General features: G+C 37.9%; 1 protein-coding gene across 1 annotated transcript; it reads left to right on the top strand.

Moving 5' to 3' along the window:
* The first annotated feature begins 5,253 nt into the window (after positions 1-5,253).
* On the top strand, positions 5,254-24,009 carry LOC118817087. The gene is made up of 3 exons (XM_036583780.1): positions 5,254-5,424; positions 13,514-13,579; positions 21,373-24,009. The coding sequence occupies exons 2-3, from the start codon at positions 13,569-13,571 to the stop codon at positions 23,027-23,029; spliced, it is 1,668 nt and encodes a 555-aa protein (XP_036439673.1). The 5' UTR covers positions 5,254-5,424; positions 13,514-13,568; the 3' UTR covers positions 23,030-24,009.
* Positions 24,010-25,984: the final 1,975 nt, after the last annotated feature.

Here is a 25,984-nt window from a genome sequence, read left to right as displayed (position 1 = left end):
CAGGACAGAGAAGCTGGACAGGCTGGAGTGTGATTAAGTTTGGTTGGGACCTTCGGCCCAAACTCAGCTCTCTCAGGAGCCACCGTCGCCAGAGAAACAGGGACTGCCTCCCTCCAGGGTTTAAGGAGATTGAGGTGGTATAATTGATGTGCCCCGCCTCTGTCTGTCCATCTGACCTCATAGTCAACTTCTCCCACTTGCCATGTGACCTCAAAGGGTCCTTGCCACTTGCCACGATGTGGGGAGTAAATTGAGTACTTTGTCTCCCAGTGAAAACCTACGCAGCCGAGTACCCCTGTTGTAGGAGCGGCTCTGATGTTCTTGAGCGTGAACGAACTTCCGAATCATATTTTTAAGGGTTTGGTTAAAGCGTTCGTTTGTTAGTGTTCATCAAGAAATCCAGCTTGTTAAATCTTCTGTAAATGATCTAATGTGTGATGAGCTGCTAGTAATGTGTAAATAATTATCACACTTCAACAGGACTTTGGAAATGTTGAGAAGAGGTCAGAAAGCTTAGATTGACCTGATTGACCAAGAATCTGGAAATGGGTGGACGGCTCAGCACTGACCACTGGGTAAGAGACCACACAGTGAAGCTCTGTTAATGAGCAGGGGTGTAAATTTAGTTCTGATAAGTCTGGGGGCAACACTGAGGGGCTGCAGTCAACATGCATTAATTCATACCTAAAACTAGGAGCACTGAGTTACCATACACTCATGATAACTAATGCTTTATGTGCAGGGCTGGTGTTAGCCTTCATAGGGTCCAGAGCAGAACCTGATTAGACACCCTCACCTAAACCTTGTATCACCTCTACAAAAATAATAAACTGTCACCCCTTAATTCCCCCTACAGTCATCTGCTGTTAATCATGTTCACACAGTAGTTCTTCCATTATACTGTTGAAATCATCTAACCCTTAAAATTTTGCTTTTCTTCACAGAAGACGGGACATGGATGATCTGAGGGAGGAGTTTTGACGAGAAACCTTGTTATGCAGATAGCAAAGAAACTAACATTAGAAAACTGATGATAGACTTTGTCCGACTTGCCTCCAACTCCCTATACAGGGCACTGCTTAGGTCACAGAAGTATGACTTCTACACGCTAATAATGCATTATGAATCTATAGGAAGCTGAGTACACTGTAGCTGAAACACAAGTAGGTGTACACAGCTAAAAAAGAGGCTAAGAAAATCATAGGAACTGCAGGTCTGTCTAAAGGAACCAGACATTGAGGAGAAAATCAACAGGAGAGCCTCATTTAAAGCAAACCACCAAAGACCAGCCTGTTTAAAATCGTGTCTGCTGGTGTTCTTCTCAGCAGTGAGTGTGATTTTGCCTCTAAAATACTATAAAATATTAGAATAAATCCATATAAATAAAGAAAATAAGAATAATTTAATAAATTGTTTTTTATATTTTCTTTAGAAGAAAGCAGTTAACATTCAGTCACTGAGTCACTAAAACCCATTAAAACACATTTAATCTCACTGACATGGAGCTTTTAAGAGTTTAACTTCATCAGAGGAAAAAGATCTTAGAAAGAGAAGAAGATTCTGCAGATTTCTGCTAAAATGGTTTGTAAGGTTTGTTAAATCAAGCTTATCGTATCTCATTACGAGGAAGTTCACATTTTTAAGAAGGTCTTTGAATTCCCTGCATAAGTATTTAACTCAAAGTTTAACAGTAAAATACAGAAAAGAAAAAAGGAAAAAGCACCAGTTCTGGTCAATAAGAGCTGATCAAGTTCAGCACCCTGGACAGTTCCAGTGAAGTGACCCTGTTAGAGTCTGGGTTAAACGCATCATCATCCTAAATCACATGAACAGCCGTGATCAATAACCAATAGATCAACAAACACAATGATCAAAAGCTGATTTGGACTCTGTGAAAAAACAACATCTGTACCCAGAGCTGAAGTGTGACTGTTACAGCTAGAGCTTCAGTTCAGGACATAAATGTCAGAACTCGGTCAAAACAGCAGGAAATCATCTACAAGAATGCTCATTTCTGCTAGAGCCCCCATGGGGTGAACATTTATCAGCTGTTCTAGATTAAACACAAACATCTGAAGCTTGTAAAAGACTTTCCTTTTGTTTTATTTGAAGTTTGTAACAGACAGTAACATATACTTTATCTTGTATGTAGCAGTTTTACAGTGAGTCCTTCAGGGAAGAGTCCTGACACTGAGCCGTTGCTGCTGCTGTTCTCCATTTCTAACAACTGACTGAAAACTGGACTCAGAGACTCCAGACTCCACCTGGACATGAAGCCACTTGTGAACATCTCTGGATTCACTGTCACTTCCTAATTATGCTGAATTCAATCTAACGTGTCTAACACTCACAAAATAAAGGCCAAAACCGACAGACAGCAGCGAGCTAATAAACTACAACCAGACTTGCACTTGAAAGTCCTTCTGTCCAACTCCTGAAGACCTGAACAAAGAGAGAGCTCGCTTGGCTGTCTCTACCTAGATGCCATTTTATATTAATACCAGTTTAAAAATAACAAGCATGATCATTCTATTAAATAAATATGAACTAAAAATCACAGACATTTATTGTTTAGTTCTTGGAAATCATTAGATCTTCTCTGAAGGACTAGAAGGTTGTAAGGGTTCCTCACTGTGTAGAACTCATGATTTTGGATGCAGTAACTCATAAACACAGTCATTGGGTGGATCTGCTGTTAAGCTGGTGAGTGGTGCCCTCTTGTGGATCATTATGATGTGACACTCAAACTCAGCCTGTTTAAAATGCTAACTGGAGCTTCCTTAGAGGATTCTACAATACTGACCAGTAACTGTTCAAACTCATGTTTTCTGTAATATTGTGTTGTATTTTGTCCACTGACTGATACATGAGACTCTACAGACTGAACTGAGAGCTGAGTGACAATGAGGAATGATGGGAAAAGCCCTATAGCTGTTACAGAATGACTTCAGGAGGATTTTTATCATTGCTGTAACATCTCATAAAGACAGTGTTCACAGAAAACAACTTCAGTGAAGATTATCTCATTAATTCTCACATGAATATTATTTTGTTTTGTGATAGTCTATTGAGGTAACTGTGTAATTACTATATTTCATGTAAACAAAATCAATATAATTTAACTTTATTATGTCATATAAATTAACTCTGATGACCCTTAATAGTATCATTTAGTAATGTATTAGCCTAGTATATGTTTGTAAATTGGTTTTTATATTTTGATGTTTTTATATTGTATTTATATCTACCATCACAAAACACATTGAAAGATTTATGTGATATGACAGTCACTTTAAACATTATAAAGAGTTGACAGATCTGTGATTTTATCTGTGTGTCTATCTAGAAATGATAGAAATAATAGAATGATAAATTATAGCTTACCTTTTACTTCAATTGTACTTTAATTGTACAGTCCACAATCGAAAATTACATACAACCTTGTTTCCAAAAGTTGGGACAAATAAAAACCAAATGCCAATGATGTGCAAATTATTTAAACTCTACACTCTTAAAAATTATGGTTCTTCAAGGGTTCTTTAGTAAAGAAAATGGTTGTATATAGAACTAAGAGTTCTCTGCATCACCAAATTCTTCTTCAGATTGATGGTGAATGTGCTGTAGATTGTTCTATATAAAACCTCTTTGAAAAGGATTCTTTTATTCTTATGATGTCAAGCCTGTAACAATAGAAGAACAACTTATAATGCTATATAGAACACTTTTCAAAAATGTTCTATATAGAATCATATTAAACACATTCTTCTTCAGTCTGAAGAACCCTTTTTTGATTCAAAGAACCATTTGATCATGCAAATGGTCAAAAAAACAACATAGCAGATATGGGAAAATGTGAGAAAGTGAGAATTGTTTAATTTTTAAAAACGTGCCAATTTTTAATTTGATGACAGCAACATGTATCAAAAAAGTGGGACAGGGGCAACAAAAGACTGGTAAAGTCATGTAATGCAGACATGATTCTGCAGTGGAAATCACAACATGGGCAGAGCAACACTTCCAAAATACACTTTCTATGAACACAGTTCATCACTGCATCCACAGATGCAAGTTAAAACTCTACAGTGTAAAGAGGAAATCATATATAAACAGTATCCAGAATTGCTACCACCTACTCTGGGCCTGAGCTCATTTACAATGGACTGAGGTGAAGTGGAAACATGTCCTGTTGTCCAATGACACATAATTTGAATGATATATACAGGTTTTGGAGTAACACATGCTCCCATCCAGATGACGTCTTTTTCAGGGAAGACCTTGCTTATTTTAGCAATACTATGCCAAACCACATTTTACATGTAGTACGACAACATGGCTCCATAGCAAAAGAGTCCAGTTGCTAAACTGTCACCAGTGAAAACATTTGACGCATTATGAAACAAAAAATACAGCAAAGGCAACCCTGAACTGCTGAGCAGATGAAATCCTGCATGAAACAAGAATGAGAGAACATTTCACTTTCAGAACTACAGCAGTCGGTCTCCTCAGTTCACAAATGCTTAGAGTGATGTCAAAAGAGGAGCTGATGCAGCACAGTGGTAAACATGCGCCTGTCCCAACTTTTTTTAAATGTATTGCTCCCATCAAATTCCAAATGGCATATATTTTTCAAAAAACAACAAAAGTCATCAGTTTCAACATTTGATATGTTGTCTGTGTATGATTCAATCAAATATATATTTTAAATGATTTGCACATTATTGCATTGTTTTTATTTACATTTTGCACAGCATCTTAACCTTTTTTTGAAGACAGGATTGTAAAATTAAATATGAAATATATGAAGAAAAAAATCAGTAAACTGACAAGCCCACAGAGAGAGAAAAAACAGACAACACACAGGGATTGGCAGGGCATCAGAGGGGAATGGCAGCATCTCAGGCTTTTGGCTCTTTAAAAGATGCAAACATTGTCTAAAAACTGTTTCAGCCAGACCTTAAACTAGAAATAAACATAAAAACAAAACACTGTTCATGTAGAGATTTATGGAGACATGTTTTTAGCATGACATGAAAGGTAGTTTTAGTCAGTGGCCTTTCGTCACGCAGCCAGTCGTGTTTTTCGGGGGGGGGTGGACAGTATGTTTTGGCCCACCACTTTCCGAGATGTGGCGCCCCCCCTGCAGAGCTGCGGCACTGCAGATGGACACTGCTGGGAAAAGACCCCAGTTCTGAGAAATCACGTGGTCTCTTCATACCCGTTTGAGGGGGCGACGCCTGGGCATAAAGACCCTGAGCAGCGCATCTTTGACTCAGACTTCGTGTCGGATCCACCGCAGCTGACCTGCAAAATCCTCGCCTGATTCTTTCTCTTTGCTTGAAAGATCGTTTGAGTTCGGAGCTGCTAGAGAAGAACAGTCCTCCACATTTTACACCTGCAGGAGAGTCAGAGTCAGCAAACTCACAGGTGGGTTAAACCTGCGGTCAGTGTGTAAACAGTGTTTAATGTCGTTTACCGGGGGAAACAGGGCGGTTATCCTAAAGCGCGATAAGCCAGACTCATTTTGTTTAGTTTGAGTTCCACCAAAGAAGCTTCAAAAAATTATAGTTTTGAGCCAGCCTAACGTTAGGCTGAATCTCAAACGGACCCCTGCAGTGCACTATGTAGGTCATGAAATAACGGTTTATACGCTGGAATAGCGCTACATGACTAACACAAAGCCATCTATATTCAGCTAAAGTTGCGCACAACTCTTACATCTAGAGCACTATGTGAGGAGTAGGGAGTCATTGAGACTCAGTATGATCTGGATAAGTTCAGATGTGTGACGTGGTGTGATTGCTGGGCTGAATCATCACTTTCATTTTTTCAAAGAAATCTGCAGGGATATTTTTCCACACTTCTAGCATTTAGTCTTAGAAGTCAGTTGAATTTTCTGCTTCTCACAATCAAAGTAATCCCAGACACATTCAGTGATGTTGAGGTCTTTAACCTCTGGATTCATGCTGAGCACTAACCTTTTGTAATCCCTCTTTACCACCAAATAAGGAGGCCTGTATAGTTTTGGCACATTGTGATTAACGATTTGTGTGTGAGCAGATGATTAAAATAGAGTTATTAAAGAGTCGACTGTACATTTCTAGAAAACTGGTAGAAAGGACAAATTCAGTCCACCATCATGCCTACCCTGCCTAACAGCATCCAAATCACAACATTTGCTGGTGACCAGCCTTGATGGTCTATGCTGACTTTTCTAACAGGTAATCCCCCTTCATTTAGAGGATAATGGTTTCAGTATGACTTTACTCCAAAATCCAGGACAGACTGAACTGTCTGACACAATAAAGCTCAATATTTTAAAGCTATTTGAAAGATCCTGACATTATCTTTATATAAACACTATCATACAGTTTAAAAAAAAAAGGAAAAAAAAACAAAAAAACACTTCTACCACGAAAAAATAATAAGCACTCAGTTCACATGTAATTGAAAGAGTGGCCATTATGAATTAAATACAAATAAAAAGTATCAAAAAAATATTTTGATGACCATTCAGCTAAATATTTCCTTACAGATGGAAACAAACTGGTGACATCTCTGGTATTTGCTGCCATTTATCCTAAAACACTCTCAGTTAAAAATACTTTTCTCACAAATTCAAACAAACGTGTAATTACAGGGATAATCAGCCCAGTCCTTTACTGTAACGAATCAGTCCTCATCTCCTAAATTCCTGTTTGGTTGCCCAGAAGCTAAAAGAGAGAATCAGAGAATCCACTGTGTTTATTAGAGCAGTGAGGAGTGAGAGTCATTAACTGCAGTGTTAGAAATGTTTCCTTCCTGGCCCTTTCTGACTTCACCGTCACCTCACTGAACCTGTTTGTTCTCCCTCAAAGCTTCGGGGGGTTGCTTCAGAACAAGGGATTGCAGTGGTGCCAATGTTCAGAGCATCGATTCTAGGATCAGATCAGAGCCCCTGTTTGTTTTTTTGTTTTATTTTTTTCTCAGCATATCTTCTATCATTCTACAACCCATTTTCCAAAAAAAGTTGGGACGCAAAATGTAAATAAAAACAAAATGCAATGATGTGCAAATCATTTAAACCCTATATTTCATTGAAAATAGTACAAAGACAACATACCAAATGTTGAAACTGAGAATTTTATTGTGTTTTTAAAAATATTTGCCCATTTTGAATTTGATGCCAGCAACATGTTCCAAAAAAGTTGGCACAGGGGCAACAAAAGGCTGGTAAAGTTGTGTAATGCTACACCTGGTGGTTGATTGGCAACAGGTCAGTAACATCATTGGGTATAGAAAGAGCATCCCAGAGAGGCTGAGTCTTTCAGAAGCAAAAGGTGAGAGGAGCTTTCACCACTCTGTGAAAGACTGCACTAGCAAATAGTGCAACAATACAAGAATAACCTTTCTCAACATAAAATAGCAAAGAACTTCTTCTACAGTACATAATAATGTTAAAAGATTCAGACAGTCTGGAAGAATTTCTGTAAGCAAGGGATAAGCCCAAAAACCAGTATTTGCTGGCCTTGATTTTTGGGCCCTCAGGCGTTAAAAACAGACATGATTCTGTAGTGGAAATCACTGCATGGGTTTACAAACACTTCTGAAAACCACTGTCTGTGAAAACAGTCTTTTTCAGGGAAGGCCTTGATTATTTCAGCAAGACAATGTTAAACTGACCTGCCTGCAGTCCAGACTTGTCACCATTGAAAACATTTGTTGCATTATGAACAAAAAATACAATAAAGCAGACCTTGAACTGTTAAGCAGCTGAAATACTATATGAGGCAAGAACAGGAAAACATTTCACTTTCTAAACTACAGGAGTCGGTCTCCTCAGTCCCCAAACGCTTATAGAGTGTTGTTAAAAGAAGAGGTGATGAAACACAGCAGCAAACAGGCCTCTGTCCCAACTTTTTTGGAACGTGTTGTTGGCATCAAATTCAAAATGGGCATATATTTTTCAAAAAACAATAAAATTTTAGTTTTGACATTTGACATGTTGTCTTTGTACTACTGTCAATTAAATATAGGGTTTACATGATTACATGATTTGTATGATCTTTTTTGGAAATGGGGTTGTGTATATATATATATATATATATATATATATATATATATATATAGTGTGTGTGTGTGTGTATGTATATATATATTTTAATTATGTAATTTCCAGTAAAACACAAAATAAAAAATGTTCATTGTCATAAAAGAGCAGGAAACATTCAACACCAAAAACTCCAACAGTACAATGTAAAAAATGAGAGGTCTGCTCAACTTAAAATCATAAAGTAACTGATTACATGGCCTTTCTTGAGTTGACTCAACTTGAGGTCACGAGTTCACACAACTCAAACTTCTTAATTGAGTCAAAAGTTCTCCCAGCAACTGTTTCCAGGTCTGCATCTCAGTTAGATCAACAAAATCAAAGTCTTGTTTCTTTACTCTATTTCCCCTTTAACTGGCAGTCCTTCTATCACACGGTCCCATCCTGCACTTTTTTTTCTTGGGTTTCTTGCACCACTTGAGACTACAACATGCTTCAAAGTTAAAACAACAAATATTTTCTACAGTGTATTTATGGACACCAACTCCAAGTTGCTTCAGGTGTTGCTGAATGGTGCAACGGACTAAGCCGTCACCCCAACAGGAGACCCCTGAGATGGAACCCCAGTAATGCAATAACAATCCATAAATGTGTACCCAATGTTTAGTAGGATTTTATGATGGAAAGAGTCCTGGCTAGTGGGGAAATTGAGCTTAAAACCGAATGTATTCTATTTTACCTAACTGAGAAGCAAAACTAAAAAATTGAGAATTTTTGGCTTAAGAAAGAAGTTTGAGTTGTGTGAACTTTGGTGTTGTCAAGCTGAGTCAACTGAGTAGAGCAGATCTCTGTTTTTAACACACACACTTTCTAAGTCACTTTTCCTTCTGGGTTGTGGGATCATTTTTAACAGTCTAATTATAATCTATCAGTACTTAATGTTTATCTAGTGCTGGGCAGTAATAAGGCATATCACAGTACTTAAAATTATGTTATTAATTTTAAAATGATGATCAGAACTATGACAGTGTCAACTGTTACTGGTAGGTGGTGACAGAACCTGATAGAGAGGGGAAAGATCAGGGCCAGGAAATATCTCAGTGACAGCTAACGGCTACACACACCAAAGAGCACTTTCAGTTTCAGCTTTCTGTCACATGACTTTGTTCTTTGAAATGTGAGTTTTTATGATCTACACTGTGTCTGCAGAGCACCAGTTGGTTGGAGTCTAACCTTTACTGCAGTGTGTGACACTTCTTGGCCTGCTAACTAAGCTAGACTCACAGAATAGGTTACATTTAGCTTTTCTGTCTTTTAAACACCAGGTGCTCTGTTTCACTACCTCAGGTTTGAATCATTATTATTAGTGTTGTAGACAAGACCGCTAGATCTGATTCAGAGTCAAGTCAGAGATGGTGATACATTGAGTCGGAGTCAAGACCAAGATTTTTAGTAGTCAAGTCTAAATCAAGGCTGAGACCAGATTAAGATTTTTGCTTTGTGTTCAGGGTAATGTACCGTATCTCACAAAAGTGAGTACACCCCTCACATTTCTGCAAATATTTTATTATATCATTTCATGGGACAACACTATAGAAATGAAACTTGGATATAACTTGAAGTAGTTAGTGTACAGCTTGTATAGCAGTATAGATTTACTGTCCTCTGAAAAGAACTCAACACACAGCCATAAAGAGCTGTCAGTAATCTCTAACTCTGTTGCTTGTCACTTGCTTACTATCTGCAAAGTTTTTTCAAATTCTAAAACTAGCCGGCTTGTCAGCTAACTCGGCTAACGTTAGTGTTGGCTTGACCACTTGACCGAGGAAAAATTCATTTGCCACAAATCCATATTGTACGTAGGTATCTTCAGATTGTATATTATAGATTTTCAAATAAGATGCAATGTTTATTTACTGAGGTCTGATATGATTGGCTGAGCTGGAGGACTCCATTTTTTACAAGATACTTACCATCTATACGCCATCATAAATAACAAAAGTGCTTAATGTAAACATTGGAAATCAATCTCATTCCAGTGACTACAGAGCACCAGTCAGCTGGATTCATTACAGAACACTCTAAAGCTCTACTTGCTTGTGTCACTCAACATTTCTTTTAACTTCTAACCACTTCCCCTTTAACCAACCTACTACTGCTACCACCAATACTTACTACTAAAAAAAAGGATTTGTAGAGTAGAGTGACAGTAATTCATTAAAAACATATAATTTTATGCCGTTTCTTTCTATGCTCTGTCCAGTTTAACAAACCTGAAGTTTGAAAAGTGATAAGAGAGAAAAGCTGCATCTGAGTAGTTGAATGAAACTTCCCTTTTAAGCTGCTTTCATTGATTCTGCCTGATTTATTGTTCATGGCCTCACTAATCATAGTGGCAAAGCTGACTAGATATCGAAGTCTCACTTAATTATTAGGACACGCCCAGGTGTACACCTAGACTTCAAAAGTCTGAGCAGTGGAGCTTTGGCACAGACTTCATCTAGTAAACCCTGTTGCTGTTCTTCCTGCAGAAGTCGTCGTCTGATTGATAGATTTAACTTAGTTTGTTTGAGTCATTTATCATTCTGATTACATTCCTGAAGAAGAATCAAACTCTTAGGTAGGTTCCACCTGCAATCAGTGAAAACAATATTTAACATATTTTAACCAGTGGTCATCGAATTATCACCTCTGTGGGAAAGAGTCAGAAACATTTTTAAGTAACAGTGCAAAGTATGCAGCATGTAGTTTTGGTTTGAAAAAGAAATTTGCCTCTAAACATTCTTTGACCTCTAAACATATAAACATCATGAAAAAAATGTGAACAAAAACTAAACTAAGCAGTTCAGTATGTGCACAAAGCTTACTTTTCCTCTTAACTCCTTCACTGTGTAGATCTATGATAAGTCTGTCACTGACCTTTTTTCCCGTTTTCTTATCCTGCTACTGTGTCTGTAACATATTTCTGTCTGTCTGTGTAGACAGACAGATAGAAAGTCACTAACCTCTTACAAACCTAGAGTAATTTTGCTTTTTTTGTATTTTGGTCAATAATAATTACAATTATAAAGTATTTACATGAGACATGTAAATCAGGAGACTCTGGGCTACTCAGAAATGCCATTATTTGACATGTCAATGCTAACAGAATTTTGATCTCTATAAATTTGGCTGTTTTTTCATAAAAAGTTTACTTGGTGTCTGCAAAATGTTTTGTAAAGTTTTGCTTACACAGATCTTGAAAATGTGTCACCTTAGATACCTTTTTAAATTGTTTACTCTGGAGTGTCTTTCAGCTGAAAATGCAGAAATTTTGATGGTAGTTTATTTAATTACTTATTGTTAAGTAAATGATTAGCATAGGCAGCCATGTTTTTCTTGATTTTCTGTTCTCTTGGATTCAAGCTGAGTGCTAAAACTCTGAGACACAGTAAATTTCAAATTGAGTTGCATGTTTACTAGCAGCTGTTTAATACTCAAACAATGTAAATTAAAAGACAGTGCTGTATGTTATTCAATTATAATAATATGTATCATGTTTATTGTTATTTATCTATTGTAATGTGTTTTAGGGTCTGCTTTGTTCATTTTGAGTGAAAAATTGAAGTGTGCTTAGTGTTGTGTATTGGAACACAGCCTCTGTTGTGTTACTCCACCCCTTCCCCCACTCTCTGAGCGCATATACATGGAGCAGAGCACACAGTCTATCATGTGCTCCAGTTTGGCTGCATTTGTAATGTTATTATATGTATTTAGCTGTAAATTTCTCATTATCAGCACTAGAGGATTTAGAAACCAGGAGAAGTTCCAGATCAAACATGTGCAGTGAGGCATTTAAATGGCCATTTAGTTTTTATTTTTGCTATTCATCTTTTTGGCGTTAATAGCTATAAAACAGATAATGGTAGCCAGTAAAGACTTACATATTCATTACCATTTGACCACATTTAGTGATGCACACCTTTTCTTTTGCAGTTTGTGTGGCGTTTAGCATGCCCCTCTTTTTGTGTTAATACCAAAAAACTAAGACAAGATTTCCAATGGGAATAAAATGCATGCATTTATAAACCATGCTTACATCTGTGCACATGCATTTTTCCTCCAATTTTTGCATTTAAATATATATTTTATTGTTCCCGTTAACCATGGACATCGTTGGATAAAAAAAAATAAATGAATAGATCCATAATCACTGTATCTATACACAGCTGATTAATTGTTGATGGTAACTTTGATCCATGATGAGAATTGCACACGACTTTAATTTTGAAAAAGGATGTTGAATTAACTAGTAGCTAAAAATATACTTGCCAATGCTTATTCTAACAACAGTGAGCATACTTTACCTGTAAAAGGGTGATATTATCTGTATACCGATATAAAGTGGTTGATCGCATAGGTTCAAAATTCATCAGACATTCACAGTTTTTAAGCTTCAGTAGATGCTTAAACATCTAGAATGTTAGTTTAAGCATGAGTTCTTTCCAATCGCATCAGAGTGTGTAGGAGAAAATGTCTTGTGCATTATACCAACTGTAAAGTTTGGTGGAGGAGGGATAATGCTATGGCGTTGTGTAGCAGGTGTCGCCCTAGAACCCTTAGTTCCAGTGAAAGGAAATCCAAGATATTTAGGACAACTGTATGCTTCCAACTTTGTGGGAACAGTTAGGGGAAGGCCTTCCAGCATGATTGTGCCCCAGTGCACAAAACAAGGTCCATAAAGGCATGGTTGGGTAAGTTTGATGTGGAAGAACTTGACTGGCCCGCACAGAGTCCTGACCGAAACACCATCAAACACCTTTGGGGTGAACTAGAACAGAGATTTTGAGCCAGGCCCTCTGATTCTACATCAGTGTCTGACCTCACAAATGCTCTTCTGGATGGATGGGCAAAAATTCCCACAGACACTCTCCAAAATCTCGTAGAAAACCTCCCAGAAGAGTGGAAGTTGTTATAGCTGCAAAGGTGGGAGCAACTCCGTATTAATGGATATGGATTTAGAATGGGATGTCATAAAAGCTCTTGTAGGAGTAATGTGTATGTGTCTCAATACTTTTGTCCATATAGTGTATATGTAGTCAAATTTAATGACCAAAATAAAAAATAAATAAAAAAATTTGGAGAACTTTTTCAGCCTCTAAAAATATTGAAGGGGAAACATTCTCCTGAACCATTTTGAATAATGTATGACTTATAGTAATTAAAATCAGCTCACTATATAGTTTTGCTTTGACAGCCATGAAGCAACACTTTTTAGAAGCATTTAAAACATGTTGGCCTGTTGAAAACAGCATCTTTATTTTCAGTTATGTTGTTACAGGTTTTGCTAAGGGAAATGAGGTGAGGTGAGTTAAGGGGCTCATGCAGAACATTTTCAAGGGGCCAAAAAAACTGAACCAAAGAAGATAAACTCAAAGTTTCTAGACGGTTATGTCAAGAGCTGTAATTATTGTAACACTGAAAGTCTGGTCTGAAATTGTTCAACAGATCACTGAGCAGTACCCACATCTTCGGAGATCTGTGGTAAACAAACACAATCATCATGGCTTGCAGGTGAGTAAAAATGTAATTCAGCTCTTTTTTTGATGACCGAAGTTGAGAAGTAACAATTATTGTTCGTATTGTTCATACTCTGTATTGCTGTTGCATCAAAATATTATACGATACAGAAATATAATTTTTAACAAATTCAACATTTATTTTGGTATTATTTAGGTGTTATTTATTTATTATTTATTTACTTTATTTTGTAATTGTATAGTTAGCTGTTTAGAGGACATAAAATGAAAAAATGACAACAAAAATTGCAATATCTCTATCTTGCTGTGTATAAAAAACTATATATCAATATAAAGTTAACTGAGCATTAATAGTTCTGTTACAGTCTGCTTTAGTGATTCTATAAAAATGGAAAGCAATGATATGCAAATCATGTAAACCATATATTTAATTTTAAATATTATATTTAGGAAAATACTACAAAGACAACGCATCAAATGTTGAAACTAAGAAATTATATTGTTTTTTTGAAAAATATATGCCCATTTTGAACTTGATAGCAGCGAAAGCATTAAGGAACTGAAGAGATCGACTGCTGTTTTTTCATTCTTGTTTGATATAGGATTTCAGCTGCTCAACAGTTTGGAGTTTCCTTTGTCATATTTCTTTTTGTTTTAGGATGCGGAAAATGTTATCAGCGGGTTACAGGTCTGGACTGCAGGCAGGCCAGTTTAGCACCTGGACTCTTTTAATATGGATCCATGCTGTTGTAATACATGCAGAATGTGGTTTTGCATTGTCTTGCTGAAATAATCAAGGCCTTCCCTGAAAAAGACGTTGTCTGGATGGCAGCATATGTTGCCAAAACATGTATATATCATTCAGCATTGATGGTGCCTTCACAGATGTGCACGTCACCCATGCCATGTGCACTAATGCTCCCCTATACCTTCATGAATACTGGCTTTTGCACTGATAAGAAGCTGAGTGGTCTTTAGCCTGGAGAACACAGTGTCCATGATTTCCAAAAAGAATTTCAAATGTTGATTCGTCGGACCACAGGACACTTTTCCACTTCACCTCAGTCCATTTTAAAAGAGCTCAGGCCCAGAGAAGGCAGTGGCATTTCTAGATCCTGTTTATATATAGTTTCTTCTTTGCATTCTGTTTCTTCTTTTGAGTTTTAACTTGCATTTGTGGATGCGGTGATGAACTGTGTTCACAGACGTGTTTTCAGAGGTGTTTCTGAGCCCATGCAATGATTTCCACTAGAGAATCATGTCTGTTTTTAATGCAGTGCCGCCTGAAAAGCAAATCAATCAATCAATCAACCTTTATTTAATCTCATTTACAAAGTTGCTGAGTTAATACAGAGCAAGGGATTGACAATGTGTAAGAACATACTAAATAATAAAAGTAAATTTAATAAATGAAGACTCAGATCAGGTAAGTATAAAAAGTGAAACATAATTAACAAAAATACTAAAAAAAAATAAATAAATAAATAATAAAACATACATAAAATGTAAAGATTAATAAAATCAAATCAAAATAAAACAAGAGGAACATAAGAAATTACTAATAAACTAATTTAGTAAAATAATAATAAAAATATGAATATGAAAAGTAATGGATAAAATAACAAATAAGTAATAAAATTATGAAAATAAGATAAAAATGGTAAAAAATCAGGTAACAGTTGCAGGCAGAGTGGAGGTGGTTAGAGAGTAGAAGTTTAAAATGACTGACACCAGTGAGCTGAGCTTTGGTGTTTCCTGTAGTGAGTTCCAGCTCGCTGGTGCTCTGTAACTAAAAGTAGATTTTCCCAGTTCAGTAAATACCCTCGGTACCTGGCATGTGATCCAGCCATTGGAGCGAGTCTGATAAATACCATTATTTACAGATATCATTGAAGTAATATATTCTGGCATATGACCAGAGAGTGTTTTATGAATAAAAATAAACCAGTGTGTTTCTCACTGTGTAGCTAGTGAGGGCCAACCAACTTTTTCATACAGTCAGCAGTGATGAGTGTTATAAGGGTCTCCAGTAATGAACCTCAGAGCAGAGTGATAGACTCCAGTGGTTTGAGGGAGCTGGCAGATGCGTGTTTGTAAATTACATCACCATAGTCCATGACAGATAGTAAGGTTGCCTCAACAATTCTTTTTCTAGCATGCATGGGGAAACAGGATTTATTTCTATATAGATCACCGAGCTTCTGTCTACATTTGCTAACCAATTTATTAATATGGGGGGGGGTTTATCATCCAGCCATATGCCAAGGTATTTATACTCTGTGACTGTCTCAATGTTGGATCCCATCAGGGTAGTGATATTTACAGTATTAAAATCAGTATTAGTAGAAAACAGCATGAACTTAGTTTTCTTTGCATTTAAAACTAGTTTGTGTTTACACAAAGCAGCCTGTAGGGCATTAAATGAGCATTGCAGTTTTCTTATTGCAGCATAAACAGAGTTAGCTGAACAGTATAAAACCATGTCATCTGCATACAGGTGTACTTTGCGATCTGAGGCAGAGGCAGCAAGTTCATTAACATATATATTGAATAAAACTGGACCCAAAATTGAACCTTGTGGTACTCCTTTGGATATACTCAAGAAATCTGATTTCTAATTACTCAGTGCTACACACTGTTGTCTGTCTGAAAATGCTTTTGATAAATCAATAAAAATGGCAGCACAATGCTTCTTCCTGTCTATGGCCATATAGAGATCATTTGAATAATTCAAATTAATCAATCACCCATTGTAGAACTGACTGTGTTTTTCCTCTCTTTCCTTTGCCGAGTTGAACAGCTGCCCATCCAGATGCTGATGCTGCTGCCTCTGCTGCCTTGATCAGGTGCCCCTGCTCACCATGCAAACCTCACCCTTACAACCTGACCCCACTGATGCTGCTGCCGCTGCTGCCGCTGCTGCCGCTGCTGCTGCATGAACTATTCAAATTAATTGTTTCCTTCACCTTTACCCTGTTTTTGTACTATAATACTTTATACTAACAATGTTTACTATCCGGTGTCGACCAGAGGAGGATGGGTTCCCCTTCCGAGTCCTGGTTCCTCTCAAGGTTTCTTCCTGTTTATCTTAGGGAGTTTTTCCTTGCCACTGTCGCCACTGGCTTGCTCATGGGGGCTCGGACCCGGATTTCTTTTTGTAATGCTCATTTCCTTGTAAAGCTGCTTTGTGACAACACCTGTTGTAAAAAGCGCTATATAAATAAACTTTACTTACTTACTTAAAACCAGTGTGGTAGCAGAGATCGTGCTGTGTCTTTCTCTAAAGCCAGACTGATAGTTAACAGGATGAAATTGTCATGTAGAAATGATTTAAGTTGACTATTTATTAGAAGTTCTAAAATTTTAGCTAAACAAGACAATTTTGATTGGTCTGTAGTTATTTACATCTGCTGCCTCACCTCCTTTATGCAGTGGAGTTACATGAGCTATTTTCCAAATCCTGGGAATTCTGCATGATAAAAGAGAGAGATTAAAAAATATATGTTATGTATTCTAAAATAACTGGGGCTGCTAGATGCAGGAAGTAAGGGTCCAGCCCACCTTCACCTGTAGTTTTTCGTGGATTAATAGTAGTAAGAAATTTAGCTACTATGATTGGAGAGAAGGGCTGGAGTGTAAGGAGACCATGGCTCTGTGTAGCAGTAGAGTTGTTGTCAGTTTTATCTAACTACAGATTCGAGTCTGTATTTGCAAAAATGTGGCCAGCTGAAGCAAAATGTGTGTTAAAAGCTCTACAGATTTCCTTCTGATCAGTTGTCAGCTGATCATCAACTATAACGCTGGTTGGAAGGGTAGAGAAATTGTTTTTAAGGGATTTTACAGTTTCCCAAAAGTTCTGAGTGTTTGTAGGGCTGGTAATCAGGCCGAGATAATAATCTGATTTGGCCTTTCTAACTGCAGAGGTACATCTATTTCTCAGTTGTCTGAACATGAGCCAGTGGCCTCTCTCTCCTGTGCGTCTAGCAGTGGACCAAGCTTTATTTCTGGCTTTAAACAATGAGGAAACTTCACCAGTGAACCAGGGACTTGATCTGTCTCTTATTCTTTGCTTTTTGTGGGGGGCATGTTTGTTTACCACCGTTAGAAATGATTTGCTAAAGTGGTTTAGTGCCAAGTCAACATCTGGAATTTCTAGTGTAAGGTGGATTTCACTCATTGCTCAGATAGAAAAGCTTGTTCACTAAAATGTTTAAAATTTCTTCTAACCACCATCCGAGAGCCTGTTTTGTTCTTGTAACTGTTTCTAATGCATCCAATGGGGCAGTGCTCACTAATACCAAGGTCAAAGACTGCTTGGTGGAATCCTTCGGATTTGGGCATGTTGATTCCATGACTAATTGTGTGAGGGTAAGATTTCCACATATTTCCTTTAAGTAATCGGAAGCATTAGAAAGCCAGTTAAGATTAAAATCCCAGGAGGACCAGCATTTCAGAGGCAGTATATTGTGATAAGAGTGGGCTGTTTCATCAAGAGCAGAAGACGGAGCAGAGGGAGGCCTGTATATCTCAGCTAAAATAAGAGTTATTTTTCCTAAGGGACACTTTCAGAGCTATGAACTCGAAGTATTTTTCTTTGGAGACTGCAGCTAATAAGGTGGCTTGTATAGTTACTCTTACATAAATAGCAACTCTGCCTCCTCTTGATTCTCTGTCTATTCTAAAAAGGTTAAAATCATTTAAGGCCACGTCTTCATCACTTACAGATTGTCTAAGCCAGGTCTCTGTTAGCATTAATATATCTGGGTCAGATTGTGCAATCAGGACGTTAAGTTGATCCTTCTGGAGTAGGCTTCTAATGTTAAGATGAATTATGCCTAAAGCTTTTCTGTTTTTAAAACTCAAGATCTGTTATAGCATTTACTGCAGGGTTTTCTCGTGAGTGTAAAGTAATTGGAGTTGGATCAATAAAAATCAGATTGTTTGGATTAATAAAACCATTAAAATTGTTCACTTCTTTGTTATTTCTTTTTGATGGAGAGCTGGTCCTGGGTCTTCTACCCAAAACTACAGAGATATTTGAGTTTGAGTTTGAGGTATGTAATAGTCATCTGGAGTTAAAAACAGAGTGAAATATATTGTGACCTAAACTCTGTGAACCCAGGCTATTGGGATGAATACCATCCACTCTGTAAGAAGAAGGGCAGTTCCAGAAAAGGTTAAAATTGTCAATAAAAGTCAAGTTTTCGCAGAGGCAGGTTTTTTGGAGCCAGGTGTGAAGGTTTAAAATGCGGCTAAAATGTCCTGAACCTCTTCCCAGTGACGGAATTAGTCCAGAGATAAAAACAGATTTACCACAGTCTTGTACAGAAGACAGCAGGCTTGTGAAGTCCTTTTTAAGCAGTTCTGTGTTCTGATTTCTGATGTCGTTACATCCCACATATATTACTATCTTCTTCACTGAGGCGTATTTGTTTAGAAGACTGAGGAGCTGCTGTGTAATGTCAGAGACTTTTTCACCAGAGACAGAGTGAACTATGGCTGTGTGGTGCTTAACGTTTCTAATGATTGAGTCACCTACTATGAGCGTGGATGGAGGACTGTAGCGAGGCGGTCGAGGCTGAGGTGGGGATGGACGATGGGTTCGTTCCTCGGTACCCAGCGGTGTGTCGGGAAACGAGGGGTCAGCGTGGCAGAATTCCGGTGCGGGGAAGGGCGGTTCGGCTGTCCGTGTGGAAGCTGTGAGGGAGATCGGCAGGGTGGACTGGGTAGGTAGGCAGCGGTTTGGCTGTCCGGCCGCTTCCAGCTGAGAGGTGGAGTGGCGGGCCCGCTGCACAGTGGGGTTTCCAGATGGAGCAGGGGTGAGGTTTATGGCTGGAAAGCTCACTTGGACGTTGTGTACTGACAATTGTTTGTCAGCAAAAGTAGCGTCTTCCAGCTCCTCCAACACAGAGAATCTGTTGCTCAGGTGAACCTTTCGTGGAATCGGGTGGCGAGCAGAGCGCCTCTACCTGCAACGGACGGCTCAGTCTGGCACGGCGTGGAGCAGCACACCTCCCTGGCCTTGGGTTTAGCTCCTAGCCGAGGCCAGTGATCCTCGTCCCGGACAGCCGTAGCAGCCGTTCGAGGAAGACTGCTGTCTAGCCCGGTGCTGATCGCCTGCGTTGTAGCCAGCAAGGAGTCGAGGAGATCCTCATCGTCTTTGATCTGGTAGAGCACAGAGATTCTTCCTTCCAGTTCACTAATCTTCTGGCTCAGCTGCGCACAGCCATCATATCCAGCTGGAGAGCTGAGGGGAGGCATGGCGCAAAAACTCGTAGATTTAAATTAAATAAAACAAGAAGTCCGTAGTTTAGTGTAGTCAGTGCAGAGGCTCGGACGGATAAAAAATTTGACTGTTAAAACAAGGCTTAAAAAAATAGAAGGTAAAAAACAAAAGCTGTGTTGCCCAGTTTGGCTAAAATTTAGGCTAAAAACAAACCAGCTTATCAGCGGTGCCTGACGCTCTGCTCTGACGCTCTGATCAGAGGTTCTTTGCTAGTTTATGTTGAGAAATGTTATTCTTGAATTGTTGCTCTATTTGATCGTGCAGTCTTTCACAGAGTGGGGAACCCCTCCTCGTCTTTACTTCTGAAAGACTCAGCCTCTCTGGGATGATCTTTTTTAAACCCAGTCATGTTACTGACCTGTTGCCAATCAATCATCAGATGTTGTTTTTTAAGCATTACACATCTTTATCAGCCTTTTGTTGCCCTGTCCCAACTTTTTAGGAATGTGTTTTTGGCATCAAATTCAAAATGCACATATCGTTTTTTAAAAAATAATAACATTTCTCAGTTTCAACATGTGATATGTTGTCTTTGTACTATTTTCTGTGTATTGGAAGGGGTGCTGATACAACCGTTAATCACAAATTTTTCACTAGCAAATATAATGCACTGGAGCCTGGAGGATATTATCATGAGCAAGATGTAGCGAGAGAGTGCCTTAAATTTTGGAAAAAAGACAAATCTACTAAACAGCAAAACAAAAATAATTTTAACTTACAAAAATAAGCACACTGACGGTTTTAAATTTCAAGTGCTTGCAAACATCAAATAGTCAGTTAACAGAACAATGTGTGTAACATTCTTATCACGTTTCCTGGTTCACGCTCGGGTTCACAACTCAGTATGAACTCCAACTCCCAAGATCCCTCAGCTAGACATGTGACTCAGTCCACCAATCATTGGCCAACCAGCAGATCCAGCTCACTTGAATACTGATTGTCATCATCTGTTGAACTGTAGATTTTAAACCTGTCTGTTCCTCTGTGTTGCTTTGTGAAGTATTGCCTCTGTTTGTTCAGTGTGTACTGAGCCGTTTGCCTCCAGTTGCTTCTCTCGTTTTTGGCTTTGCTTTGTCTTTCAATTTTTGTCTTTTACATTCTTCCCTTTTGGCTTAGTTTGCATGGTAGTTATATCTTCTGGTTTTTACACATGCCTGTTTCTGGTTACAGTTTTGCCTGCTCCAATGTATTGTGTTTTTCTCTTTTGGATTTTGCTCTGGTCTGGTGTTAACCCCGTTTTTTGTACCAACCCTTTTTTAAATAAACCTTCTGGTTTATTTTACCTCCTCATTAATCATTAAAAATTACTCATTTGAAATTCAGCTCCACTGTAAGTACAATGCAAATAATTTCTATGCACTTGTTCCATATCACTACTACACTTTACCTTTGTTTATCAAATGTACTGTTAATATAAAGTCTTTAGCATTATAACAATAATTATAACCATTTTCATTTCAACTAATTGTGTTTATTATTTATTCATTCATTAATGTAAGCTAAGGTTGTGAATGTTAAACCTTTTGTCTTTGATTTTGCAGGTTTAGTGATGCATCATCATCTTTAAATGATTTAATCAAGAAAAGTCAGCAGCTCAGTCCAGGCCCACCAGCACTGTACCGTCTTTACACAACAAGAAGTAATCTAGACAAAGATGGCAAGATCAGAAAGTGGACATTTGGACAGAAATATGGAAATCTCCAAAACAAAACAATCCTGATGGTGGGAGAAACTGGAACAGGCAAGACCACTCTGATCAACACCATGGTCAATTACTTTCTGGGGGTGAAGTTTGAGGATAAAGTGTGGTTTGAGATCACAGAGGAAGAAAACAGAGACCAAAGAGAATCTCAGACATCGGAAGTCACTGTTTATGAGATCATTTCTGAGGAGAAACTCTCCTCTCTTACCATCATTGACACTCCAGGTTATGGAGACACCAGAGGAATAGATAAGGACACGGAAATCCCTCGAAACTTACGTGATTTATTTCTACATGGTACTGGAGTGAAGGATCTTGATGCTGTGTGTCTTGTACTGAAGGCATCTAAGAACAGAATCTCAGACAGTCAGCGCTACATTTTTGAAGGAGTTCTGTCCTTATTCGGTAAAGACATAGAGGACATTATAGTGCTGTTTATTACACACTCAGATGGAGGACCACCAACAAATGCTCTGGAAGCCATCAAGAGAGAAAAGATCCCCTGCTGTTACGATAATGATGATGAACCTGTTCATTTCATTTTCAACAACCGTCAGTCTGAGAAACAGACAAAAAAATATGAGCATTTTTCCAAATCATCTTGGGAAATGGGGGAACGTAGTCTGGAGGAATTTTTTGAATTCACAAAATCACGACAGAGAAAAAGCTTAACTATGACTGTAAGTGTTCTAAAGGAACACATGCAGCTTGAGGCCTGTGTTGAGAGTCTGAAGGAACGCATCAAGTACAGAGAAGCGAAACAGAGTGAACTGACTGATGTTCAGGAGGCTCTGAAACTGAACAAAGAAAAGATTGAGAAGGATAAAAATTTTCCTTTCACTGTCACGACAGTTTACAAAGAGAAAGTTGGCATTACGGATGTTTCATGGAAGGACCGAAATGTGACCTCCTGCTATGAATGTGAGGAGAACTGTCATGAGTATGGCTGCTGGATTGCCATAAATGCCAACTGGTGCGAAGTTATGAAAAGTAGGCGTTGCGCTGTATGTAAGTGCCCTGACAGTAAACATGTCAGAGAGGGCAAGAAATATGTCATAAAGAAGAGAGAGGACGTAGTCACATTTGACCAACTGAACAAGAAATATAGTACTACAAATAAAGACAAAACCTCTTATGATGAAGATCGTTTCAAAAAATTGGAAACAGAGCAGGAAAAATCACTGGAAATGATAGAAGAGATGACGGACCTAGAAATCAACCTGAAAAAGCTCCTGGCTGAGAATGAAGAAGAGAAGAAGAGCTCGGTGAAAGACGCCTATGTGGCAATCATAAAACTGTCTGAGATTGCATTAAAACCAGACTCGGCCTTCACCATTCAATACCTTGACTTCTTGATTCCTCGAGTTGAAGAAGTTGGAACAGCAGAGTGGGTTCAGAAACTGAGGGACATGCAGAAAACTGCAGCTGCTAAAGAATCAACTGAATCTGCGGTGGGATATTTGAGGATGATGAAGGATTACTTTAGTAGAAAATAACAGGATTTGGCTTTAACACTGTAGGAATGGCACCAGGAGTTCATATTCAGAACACAGAAAATGCAGAATCTGTATTCAGTCTGTGACTCATTTTGAAAAGGCAGTGTTCAGAACACAGTTACTTTTTTAGAATACCCATTAATTATCATCTTTGAAATATAATCATGTGCAGCATGAGGCATACTCGTTAGACTAACTCTTTGTAAGCTGCCAAAGTTCTTGTTACAGCAGGATACACTGATACACTCATATCACAGACAGATTTTTGCTCAGCATTACAAAACTCTTTTATTTTAAAATGATACTTTTACTTCAGTTGTATTTGTGAGGAGGGGAATATTTAGCTTTCATTCAGTTTTTTTTTTTCAGTTACATTTTAGCCATTGGCATTTTATTATTTGTTCCTGTTTTGTGTTTTTTATTATGATACTTTGCTGACAGCAGAACTATTGCTTTTGTTACTGGTCACACCTCTACATTTGGAGCTTTAGCTTTTGATTTTATTACATTATTATTGTTACTATTTTTTATTTTGTTATCTGTTCTGTTATTTTCCTTTTTTTAAGACATTAGTGCATGTGATTGAGAATGTGTTAGTTGACAAGGAAGTTAAGGGAACGCATGAGCAGTATAGATTTCAGATTAGATCAAACTTACTGCCCTTAGAGTAGCAGCCATAGACTCACTGCTCTCTTTTGTCCAGTGATATTACAAAATACCATCTGTACTGTTTCTCTTGTAAGAGCTTAATCTTATTGTCTCAAATGTCTCTCAGAATGTATTAGAATGTCCTGTGCCTTTCTGTTACCGTAACTGATATGTAACTTTGACTAGATTTATTACAGGAGAACCAGTTTTGATCAGTCCAGGGTGGAAAAACTCTCTATAGTCTGTATGTTCTCCTGCTTAGAGCTGGGAGAAAGAGAAAGTGATTGACCTGTTTAATGTCTGTGTAAAACAACATATAAAATAAAGCCAACTTTCTCCTCAAATTAGACGACTCAGTCTAGTGTTTTCACAATGACTTCACAGTGCTGTTCAACATCTTTATCAACATAAAACAGTATCAATAAGATAGATGGAGCGAATAAAGTGGCCAGTGCGTGGAAATCCAAAGTGGTTGTTTCTAACAAATTGGCCAGTGAGTGGAAGGACAAAATAGGTGTCTCTAATGAAGTGGTCAGCGAGTGGAAGTACAACACAGGTGCTGGAATAATGTAGTATTGTGCAAAATAAGTGAAATATAATAATGAAATGAGAAATATTACATAGAATACATAGTACATTAGTATACATTAAAAGTTCTAGAAGACATACATGTATGTCTGCTTATTCAGATGCTTTGAGGGCCCCACATGTTTACTGAAGAATGCATGTTTGCTCTTGAGTCTTGTCTGTATCACCAGTGTCTCTGCTAGGGAGGAGAAACTCGTTTGACCCTACAGTCCTTGACAAAACTGGAGTTAATGCCTGCCATGTGCAGCAATTCCCAATAGAATTTCCTCTTATAGACATGCAGACAGATCAGCTGAATCAGGTATACTTAACCAAGACAGACAGACAGTACAGTCCAGATACAGGAAACATGCAGAATATCTATGAACTGACCCCCTAAGCTGGTTATATTATGATCAGCTAGAAGAATCTTTTCTATTGGTTTCACTCTGGTAATGTTAACCTCTAAAGCAGTCTAATGTAAACAGTCTGTACTTAGTAGTGCTAAACTGATACACTGGTTTGTCTATATCACCTCTCAGGGATTTATTGACATTGCCAAAAATCCCACAGATAAAACATGGATACACAGACACTTCTGATATGAAGAAGATGGTTCACTTTTAAGACATTCAGTCAACAGTAAGCAGTTCAGGATGAACTGATGAATTTAAAAACAAAACAACATGGAAATTAAAACAACAACATCTAATATGCACCCAAACTGAACCTGTTATAACACAATAAAATCTTTCTATGAAGAGATCTGAAGAGTAATAAGAAAAATAAAAACTAACAGAAAACAACAAAACTGCTACGACTTCTGAGAAGCCCACCAGGTGATGTAAAAAATGTTGTGTTCTGAAATTCTCATATATCTTGAACTCTTTCCTGCAGCTGGAATATAAGGAACTCATGTGCAAGACAGGGTAATTGTTGGCTTCCTCTATGTATAACATGATCCCAACAACAAGAACACACTGGTTTTACTCAGTAAAGTTGAATAAAAACAAGCGTAAATCTGAGCACACAGAATGACGTACAGACTGCTCTATGTCTGATTCTGCTGTAGGACATCAAAATAAACTGAGATTCACTTCAACCAGGTATGCACATGTTAAAACAATCCACTGCAAACAGTATGTCTTAATAAAACCAGGAATTAAAGAAGATTAACGAATAAAATAAAAAACTAAAATAAAATTAATTAAACGTTAAGTTGGCATTATAGTTTTGTCCAGTGATCTTTTTCATTAGTGTATCATAGTGCATAAAAAAATACCAAGTTCACTGACCATTGACAACAATGATGCACCAACTTTTTCTTTTTTTTTTGACATTTTTAAATGTGCTTTTGGCTTTGAAACAATTACAAAATAACAGCCTCTACTTGGTCAGAGCTGATAAATCTTGACTGAGTTAATGCTAGAAAGCAGTGGATGTTGAGCAATGATTGAAAAGCTAAGAAAGGCAGAAGGTGGAAAGAGCACTGAAAGTCCCTAATTAGGTGAAAGTACTGCTACTGCAGTGATATTTACTTGAGCAAAAGTATTCATAAAGAAAATTACTCAAGTAAGAGCAAATAAGTAAAACTACTTGAGGTGATGCTACAGTCATCTGTGGCTGGTAGTGCAAGAAAGCACAACTGATCTTGCTCTCTCTGGGTGGGTACGATGGCCCTCCCTCTCCCCCATCACTCAGTGTGATGCTAGCCAGTGCAGGCATCTGTTAGTAACAGAA

This window comes from Colossoma macropomum, unplaced genomic scaffold (assembly GCF_904425465.1).
Source record: "Colossoma macropomum unplaced genomic scaffold, Colossoma_macropomum, whole genome shotgun sequence".
Lineage (NCBI taxonomy): Eukaryota > Metazoa > Chordata > Actinopteri > Characiformes > Serrasalmidae > Colossoma > Colossoma macropomum.
This window is presented reverse-complemented; position numbering and strand designations above follow the sequence as displayed.